Source organism: Corylus avellana, chromosome ca4 (assembly GCF_901000735.1).
Source record: "Corylus avellana chromosome ca4, CavTom2PMs-1.0".
Classification (NCBI taxonomy): Eukaryota; Viridiplantae; Streptophyta; class Magnoliopsida; order Fagales; family Betulaceae; genus Corylus; species Corylus avellana.
Window position 1 is genome coordinate 15,169,848 of NC_081544.1, and position 9,135 is coordinate 15,178,982.

Here is a 9,135-nt window from a genome sequence, read left to right on the forward strand (position 1 = left end):
CTCAATAATGTCTTGCATTGTCCACATTCTGCTGCAAACCTTGTTTCCATTCAAATATTTTGTCATGATAATGATTGCTTCTTTATTTTGACATCCTCTAATTTCTATATCATTGATTTTCAAACCAGAACAATCCTCCTGCAGGGGAAGAGTGAGAATGGCATCTATCCTCTACGGTTAGGCAAGAAGTCTCACAAAGGCAGCAAGTCATTTATAGCTTTGTTAGGAATAAGAACATCTTCTTTAGTATGGCACTTTAGGTTAGGCCCTCCTGCTAGTGATGTAGTTACTTGAATTGTTAGAGATAACAATCTCCCTGTTTTATTTTCAAATTATGTTTCAGTTTCAAATATCAATAAAAGTATCCTTTGTAAGTCATGTTAATTGGGCAAAAGTAAGAAACAACCCTTCTCTACATCTCTAAGCTTCTCAACATAACTCATGACAGGAGCAAAGCCTGCAAAGTCCCCTTGTTCCTCTGGTTCCCAACTTTCCAGATTGGATGGCGAAGCATTACTTGATCCCTCTAAATATAGAAGTGTAATAGGAGCCTTGCAATATTGTACATTGACATGACATGATGTAGCTTTCTCAGTGAACCAGCTTTGCCAGCACATGCACCATCCCACTGCCACTCACTAGTCAGCAGTCAAGAGAGTCTTACGGTTTCTTAAGAACTCATCTGATCATGGCCTGTTTTACTCCAAGACTACTCTCCAACTAAATGCTTTATGTGACTCAGATTAGGCAGGATGCCCTGATGGCAGAAGATCCACATCTGGTTTTGCTATGTTTCTTGGTGATTGCTTGGTATCGTGGAGTGCCAAGAAACAACCAGTGGTCTCTAAATCAAGCACCAAGGTTGAGTATCGATCTATGGCTATTACTACCACTGAACAGTATTGGTTAAGAATTATGTTTAATGAAATTCATCTCTCTCCCAATTGCTCCAGTTGTCTGGTGTGACAATGTGAGTGCCCTATCTTTTGCTGCCAATCCAGTTTACCATGCTAGAACAAAGCACATAGAAGTTGACTATCACTATGTCAAAGAAAAAGTACTTAACAGAGATATCAAAGTCTCCTTTATATCTACAGCAGATCAAATTGCAAATGTTTTTACCAAAGGATTATCTTCAGCACGTTTTCTTTATCTCAAGTCCAAGCTCAAAGTGATTCCATCCCCTTTTTGCTTGAGGGGGCATGTTAAGCTAACTGATGATCCTGCTGTTATCACAGCAGATGTTCCAGCAACACATTGTGCTCGAGCGCATACTTTAGAGGATCGAGCGCAGGCATGAGCATAGTACCAAAACGATCCATCATCCGAGTACGATCGAGCGCAGGCACTAATGTGTTTGAGCACAATCCCAGGAACGATCCATCATCATGAGACATCTACTTCTTCTTAACTTCTCTTCTATCATTAAATACAAACAGAATGTCATATGTTTGTATTCAATCTCTTCTCTTGTAATTATTTCTGATTAGATCTCTCTAGTGTACCAAGTCTTCTATTGTAAATAGTTATCTTGTCACTCTTATCTTGTTAAGATTGATGTTTGATTGTAATTGTAACTCTTTCATTATTTAAGCTCAATGAGAAGGCTGATAATATTATTCCGCCAAATTCTATTTCTCTAAGAAATCTTTTACGTATAATATCATCAGGAAGCAAGGATTTCTTGCATCATATTGTGACCACTTAGAAGATAACCAAATTTCACACATCTAAATTAAAAAATTGTGGGTCACCTGCAAATTAAGGAGAGAATCACTGGAGTGGCGCTGGCTTGAAGCCAATAGGAGAGCCTCCGATAGTCAAGTTAGTGATTTTGTTCAAAAGAAAAAATAATAATAATAATAAAAAGAATAGAAACAGTTTTTGTTAAAGTAAATAAAAAATATAAAGAGAGAAAACAAGGAAGAAAAATACAGATTAAGGTTATGGCCTACGTCTACACGTCAAAGCCTTTTCTTGGCTACATGTTTTCTTCACTTGATAGGAATTGTACAATAAAATGACTTATATATAGTTGAATGAGGCCAAGAATACAATAAGTACATAATCAATATGTAACCTATGAGAATTAGGAGAGTTGTATAATCAATATCTAACATATGAGAATTAGTAGAATTACATAATCAATATGTAACTTATGAGAATCAGGAGAGTTATATAATAAATATGTAACATATGAGAATTATGAGACTTGCATAATAAATATGTAACATATGAGAATTAGGAGAGTAAATAATACATTAATTTAATTCAAAACAACTATTTTACGTTGTCTTCAAATGTCTTAAAGAGTTTTCTTGAGGGAGGAGACGTATCTTTTTTTCTAATTAAAAAGACAGGCAGGGGAGAGCAATTGTTGCTATTTTACTTAAGCGTAACCATAGTAGCACCTACCTACTGGGAGCCGTACATACCTAGACAGTAGGAACCACTGATACTCCCTCAAGTTCAACTGAATCATATCCTAACCGAATTCCACCAAGGCATCAATAAAAATAAAGATGGTTTACACTAATCAAGCATAAAAATTACCATTGTCAAATTCAAATCCATGCCCTAGAATGTACCTAACCACTTTAAAAATTTTCTTGAGCCATTGAACCACCACCCTTGATGGTGAGGAAATGTACCATAGTTTCAAGAGAGGGTGTCTTTAATTTGAACCTCCATAGTATTTTAAGGCTTTCTCGGCCTTTTGGGAGAGTGGACCTTTTCTTCAATTGGGCATTAGCCTACTTTTTTTCCACATCAATATCAAACTTCAACGTGAAAATTACTTGCTAGATAAGGTCTTTGGAATCAAAAGCATGAACCAGTTTCTGGTGCAATTGGTCTCAAGTGACCCCCCATCATATTCTGGAATCTCTCAATTTGGTGATCCGAAACTGTTCAATTATGATCTACAGCCATGAACACAATGAAAAAAAAAAAAATCTTCTCCTTAGATTTTTGACACTTTTTCCTGGTGAGCTCTCTAAATAATAAATATGAATCTGAATGAATCCAAATGCTTCATTGGAATGCCATCCCCAACACCAAATGAGATTTAATTACCAATAAAAAAGCACATAGTCAATAAGACAAATAAAGGGAAAACTAATCAGGGACAAAATAACTATATATACATCAGTTTGAAATCAGTACAGATCCCTAACAAAAAAGATTGACTTCACATAGATGCTTGTACCAGACAAAACAAAGGCAGTAAGGCAATAAACATTGGCTACAGCATGTGTATTAACCCAAAAAGAAAAAGAAAATATTTTTTTTTGGGTTGTCTACAAACTTCTTGTTTTCTTAAGTTCAGGGATTTACATTTAAAACATTCGAAATTGTGCAGGCAAGGAACCCTTGTGAGCATCTGAAACGGCAACAGCAGTTTCTGCAAGTTCACTCTTCATTTCTGAAATTCTGGACTCCACATATTCTTTGTATTTTGAGACTGCATCAACCATCGTAAACAGTTCACGAGCACGCATCTGAATTTCTTCTTCACTTTCTCTGATTGCTTCCTGCAACCTCAACTCAGAGGTCTTCACAGAAACATAAAAATTTCAGTAGGACATAGAAAAATGGTTATATAGATGAGTAGAGTAATCATATCAAAGGGGAAAGCCCCACCCACTTCATAGGAACATATCTGCCTTTACAAAAAGGAAGTGTTTACCCAGAAAATTGTTCTTCCCTAAGATTTTGAAAATCATCCTCAGCAATTTAATGCCTTAACGGTTTACTAAGCAAGATAGAAGGCAATACCTTCAGAACCTCTGCCGCTTCTCTTTCCACAATATCTAAGTTATGAGCCTCTTCTTGAACTTCCTCCATTATCTTCTTAGCTTCGGCTGCGCATCTGTGAGTGTAGTCCTGTATTTCCTTCTTCAGCATGTTCAACTGAGCTTCCAACTGCAAGTAAAATTATTTATGCAGCAAAATATGGACATCAAACTATCGTCCTTCACAAAGAAATCTCTTTCTAGTTCGCGGAGAAGAAAAAACAAAAACAAAATGACTGGCAGGGTGTTTTGGGAAGGATGGGGTAGCAAAGAGAAAGGCAGAGCTGAGGTTTTGTAGTGAAATAAGGGGGTCCCATGATGGTTTCTTCCAAGAGGGTAACACCACTTCAAAAAAGAGGTCTTTAAACTGCCCAAAAGGCAACCTCTTTGTGAAAAGCTTCATTCCCAATATTCTTTCCATTCACTTTGAAAGGTAATTTACTAATTTCCATTGGTTTCCCAGTGTAATTCCTATTTCTAACATTAAGTTAATACATCCAACCAGTTTCCTTTTTTTTACAACATATTATTCACAGGATTTATCATTCTCTTCACCATCTAATGGTGCTTTTGCAAATTGGACTATTTTCAAAACCATTAAGATTGATTCATACCGCCCAGAAAAGTCACATCTTTTCTGAAAAATATTTCCAGGTATGGTCAACCATGCAGGATACTCTGTGCTTTGACACTCAGTTTTTATGGCTTCAATCTGAATCGTTTAGTAAGAAGTAAATGTTTCAAAGATATTTCTTAGGTAAAAAATTTGAAGAAAGTCAGTCAAAGCAACAGAATCTTAACAGGCTAAATTGTTAAAGTACTTTCCTTTCCAAAATTACAAGAAACCAACACAGAACAGCAGCTTCCTCTGATCCATCAATTGGTTTAGTGACATTGAACACCAATAAGTATCCTTATAAGTCCAGAGCAGATGGGCATTGGAGTCTTATGTAATGCTTTCCTGTGGATCTATGCATTTAACTTCCACAGACCTTGTCATGAAGTGGATTCAGATCAACTGAGCAAAGCCTTAATTCTAATATACTGGCATCAGCTACACCAATACTTTGTTGCCAATCAACATCGTCCAAAACCATAATCTTTGAGTTGAGCAAATACTTAATTCACTCTGGCATCAGCTACACGCATACTTTGTTGCCAATCAACATCATCCAAAACCATAATCTTTGTCCAACGTAATTGATTGGTACACATACATTCCAGGCCATAGGAGATATTTTCATTTTATTGCAAAGATTATATACCTTCCTAAGGCCTTAATTTGATCATTAACTAGTTTCCTGCAACACTTGACTTCGGATGCTAACAGCCTGGTAAAAAGAGTTGCATCATTCAACAAATTACATTTGACCTTGTGGTTGTTGTCTTCCAAAATTTCTAGTAATTTTCTGTTTTTCTTGTATCTTTACAAACAGGGACACATTTAGGGAAATGTCAAACACAACTAGAAAACCATAAATCACAACACACAAGCACATAACTCCCTTCATAATAAATGCAACCTGATTCATGACAACCCAAAGAAACTCTTTTGAGAACAGTCCACCGCATCTCAATCAGCCATTGCTTCATGTAATGCCTACTAACTGGCAAGTCTCATAAATTTTAATAATTTGAAGTTTTACTTAACAGCTTCTTGAGTCTTTCATCCTCCAAAAAACTTGATATGGTCAGTAGTTTCATGTAGAGCCATTTGCACCAGCATTTCACCAATGGCACTCCAATTTCCCGTCAGCCAAAGCAATGATACCACACTTCCTAGAAGGTCATAACAGGCAGTTTGTTGCCAAAAATGATATTCAATTTGGCATTTGAGACTTAGATTTCATGGATACAAATAAAATCAAATCAAATCAAATGTATAAAATTTGGCTTTTGAACTTCAGTACTTTACAATTTCATCCTCTCCTTACTTCGAAGAATTTTATGAGCTTCAAAATTCAGAGTTATGTCAGGCCATATAACTTTTGAACTTTCAGTACTTCACAATTTCATCACAAATGACCCCATTTAAGTGGGACTGGCATTGGAAAGAAAATGGAGAAGAAGAAACCAAAGGAGGGAAAGAATCCAAGGAGGCCAAAGATCAATCTCAGCCACCAGCTCTTCAATAGATCGTGATCAGAGTATACATGCATTGCGAGGATTGTGCTTGCAAGGTCCAGCACGCACCTTAAAAGGGTTGAAGGGGTTGAGGATGTTACAAACAATTGCAAGAGTTCTAAGGTGGTGGGGAAGGGTGAAAAGGCCAATCGACAGACAGTTCTAGAGAGAGTTCAAAAAGAGCCACACGCTAGTTAAGTTCCTCTCTTCAATCCCCTAATCAAAGGTTGAGGGGGAAGAGAAGCCACCCAAGGGACAGCCGCCATGAAAGCATTTGAAATGCCTAGAACCTGTAGTGGAGGAAGAGGGGTTGGCGAAGGCTCGTAACCTTGGGGACAAGGTTCAACTTCCAAGGGTGAATGTTAGATACGAAGGACTAGAAGAGTCCTTGTAGGAGTCAATAAGCTGATGAGCAATAGTTCAGTTGTAGTAATCCAGTTGGTTGTTTAGAAGAGTTCTTAAAAGATTAAATAAACTCTTATGAGCAATAGTTAAGTTGTAGTAGAATTTGGATTAAGAGATTGTTTTGTAGTAGGAGTTAGGTTTAATTTGCTATAAAGTGTAGAAGATTGAGATAAAATAGGTAGCAGAGTATTTTTGTAGTCAATTTGTGGTATTCTCCTGCCCTAAGTGGAGTAAGTGCAATTGTGCAAATATCAGTTGTTTATCACTAACATTCTATGAAAGTATGTAAATGAGTACCTATAGAACATAATAAGTAGAAAAAGTATAGTATCCACTTATCAATATCATAGCGCAAAGACCTAGTCCTGATGCACTTACTTCATTGATGAGGGACTGAAGTTCCGCTCCATGATTTCTTTTTCCCTCAATCTTAGCAGCATTTTCCTTCGACTGTTGCTGAAGGGAAATCAATTCTTCTAATTTCGCCATAGAACTCTTCTGTATCTCATCAGCATAGGAATTAAGTGCAGGCTGAAGTTTTGATTTGTAATCAATCCCCATTATCTCAGTAGGTGTTGACCCTTTGGCATTCAGTACGTACTGAAAATCGTTATCAATCTTTAACCTAAAACCACCACAAATATAGCAGTTGTATTGTATCAGGGTTTGCAATCACAGCACCATAGCGGGTGGGAGTTTGCATAAGGTATCAATAAAACAAAAAACAAAAATAAATAAATAAATAAAGATAAAGAAATAATCACTGCACTATCACTTGACAAGCTAATCAAGGTTGTGGGTGATTAATCAAGGTTGAGCAAAATTTATCACAAACATCTATCTTAACGAACTAGGGAAGAACACTTGGAACATTTGGCAGACATTTCACATCACTTGACAATTATTCTCGCTACAAGCAGTAGGAAAGTTGCTTATTCACTTGATGGGAATAGAAAGGCTACAAAAGGTTCATTAGATATCAATCATTACTTGAACTACAAAAATAGATACAGAATAAGCAAACCTCCTCATAGCCTGGTTGCATTGCATGGCAAGCGCCTCGAGCTCCTTAAACTTGTGGTCAAGCGTGGAGTGAAGATCCCAGCACTTCTCGTCCCAAGCGTTCCTGGCCAGCTCGGCTTCCCCAGCATCCCTCTCCAAGGCCTGCAACTCCCTTCTCATCCTCTCCACGTCCCTCGCATTCACCGTTTGCGTCTCCACCCTCCTCTTCAGCTCCTCATTCTCCTCACAAATCCTCTTCCTCTCCTCCACCTTCGCCTCCAACTCCCTCTCCTTATCCTCCAGCACCTTCTCCATCGCCGCGACCCTCTCTGAGAATTCCGTAATTATGGTGCGGAATTTGTTCACGTCTTCCTCCAGCAGCCCCTTCTCCTTCTCCAGCACCTCCTTCTGCGACGGCCCCGACCGCAGCGCATCTGCCTTGGCCTCCAGCTCCCCCACATTGGAGCCCAACACCCCCACACTTTCCCTCAAGTCCTCCTTCTTCCTCTCCAGCCTCTCCACAAAAACGCCGTCCAAGGCGTCCACCGAGTCGTCGTCTCCGTGTATGTAGTGCAAGTAACTCTCCAGGACGTAGGCCTTCATCTCATCGTTGTCGCCGTCGGAAAATTCGGACGGCGACGAGGGCGACGAGAGATGATCTTTGAATAGCGCAATCTGGACGAGCCAGTGGATCAAGGCTAGAAAAGAGGGCCACTGGTGCGGAGTGCCGGGGGACTTGAGAATGGATTTGTTGAATTTGAAGGGGTAGTTGAGAGACTTGAGGAGAGAGGGGAGGTCTTCTTCGAGCTTGGAGGAAGAGAAGTCGAGGCGGGAGAGGAGGAAATGGAGGGTTTGGATGATCTCCTTGGCGGAGGGTAAGGGGGTTTTGAGGGGAGGGAAGGAGAGGGAGGAGAGGTAGGAGTTGATGGTGGAGATGGCCGATTGCTGGAGAGAGCGGTCCTTGTAGAGCTCGAAGGAGGCTGCGGCGGAGGGGGCGCGGCCCATGCCGACGGAGGAGGGCCGGCTGCTGGCGAAGCTGGCGTCCGAGTCTCGTCCGAACTGGCGGAGGTGCTCCTGCGGGGTAGGAGGCGGCGGTGGATTGAGCGACTCCTTTGGGCGGCGGCGGCCACCGCCTGTGGCTCTCATCATTTTCGATTTTTTCTCTCAAGGGCGTGTGCTTAGTGTTTTCAATTTTGAGTCAGTTTTCCCGCTTATTAGGTTAGGACAATTCAATTTTAATTTAAACCTTCTTCTGGGTCGCAGAGTCGCTGTCGTAGGCACGTTTGTACACGATCCCACTTGCTATGTAAGGGCTTCCTGGAAGAGTCAAATTTTTATGCAAAAAAATAGTTTTTTAAAATACACTTTATTTAATTTAGTTAATGAATTTTTAAAGGTCTTTAGCTATATTTTTATTTATATCATTTAAATATTATTAAAAGTGAGAAAAGTTTTAGAAAAAAGAGAACATGCAAGAGAAAAAGTATGAAAAGATTTGGGAAAAAGAGAAAACAGGTGAGAAACAACAAAAAATAAAATGGCTCCCTTGAAAAGTGCTGCTACGTTTTCTTTTAGCTTTTCCAATCAAATATTTATTTTACATTTTTTATTTTTTTTCTTTTTTTTGGCTAATCCAATGTAGGGAGTTTTTTAAACATTTGAAGAACTATTTTAGATAAAATTAGAACATTCACAATGGAAGAGCCAAATGTTACTTTTATTTAAAATAACTCTTTAAATTTGCAAAATACCCCTACATTGTATTAGCCCAAAAAAAAAACACAAAATGGATATTTGATTGGAAAAGCCA

General features: G+C 38.8%; 1 protein-coding gene and 1 pseudogene across 1 annotated transcript; one reads left to right on the forward strand and one right to left on the reverse strand.

Moving 5' to 3' along the window:
- Positions 1-1,300, forward strand: part of LOC132178113 (uncharacterized) — an 8,696-nt pseudogene extending 7,396 nt beyond the window's left edge.
- Positions 1,301-3,291: 1,991 nt separating this feature from the next.
- LOC132179868 (kinetochore protein NDC80 homolog) lies at positions 3,292-8,521 on the reverse strand. The gene is made up of 4 exons (XM_059592659.1): positions 7,348-8,521; positions 6,702-6,948; positions 3,778-3,924; positions 3,292-3,554 (listed from the first exon to the last, which is right to left on the reverse strand). The coding sequence occupies exons 1-4, from the start codon at positions 8,472-8,474 to the stop codon at positions 3,339-3,341; spliced, it is 1,737 nt and encodes a 578-aa protein (XP_059448642.1). The 5' UTR covers positions 8,475-8,521; the 3' UTR covers positions 3,292-3,338.
- Positions 8,522-9,135: the final 614 nt, after the last annotated feature.

Coding starts and splice junctions, on each gene's coding strand:
- LOC132179868 (XM_059592659.1), bottom strand. CDS start 8,474: ATGATGAGAGCCACAGGCGGTGGCCGCCGCCGCCCAAAGGAGTCGCTC. Junction 6,949..7,347: donor TGCAACCAGGCTATGAGGAG/GTTTGCTTATTC, acceptor TGGTGGTTTTAG/GTTAAAGATTGATAACGATT. Junction 3,925..6,701: donor TTCAGTCCCTCATCAATGAA/GTAAGTGCATCA, acceptor TTTTACTTGCAG/TTGGAAGCTCAGTTGAACAT.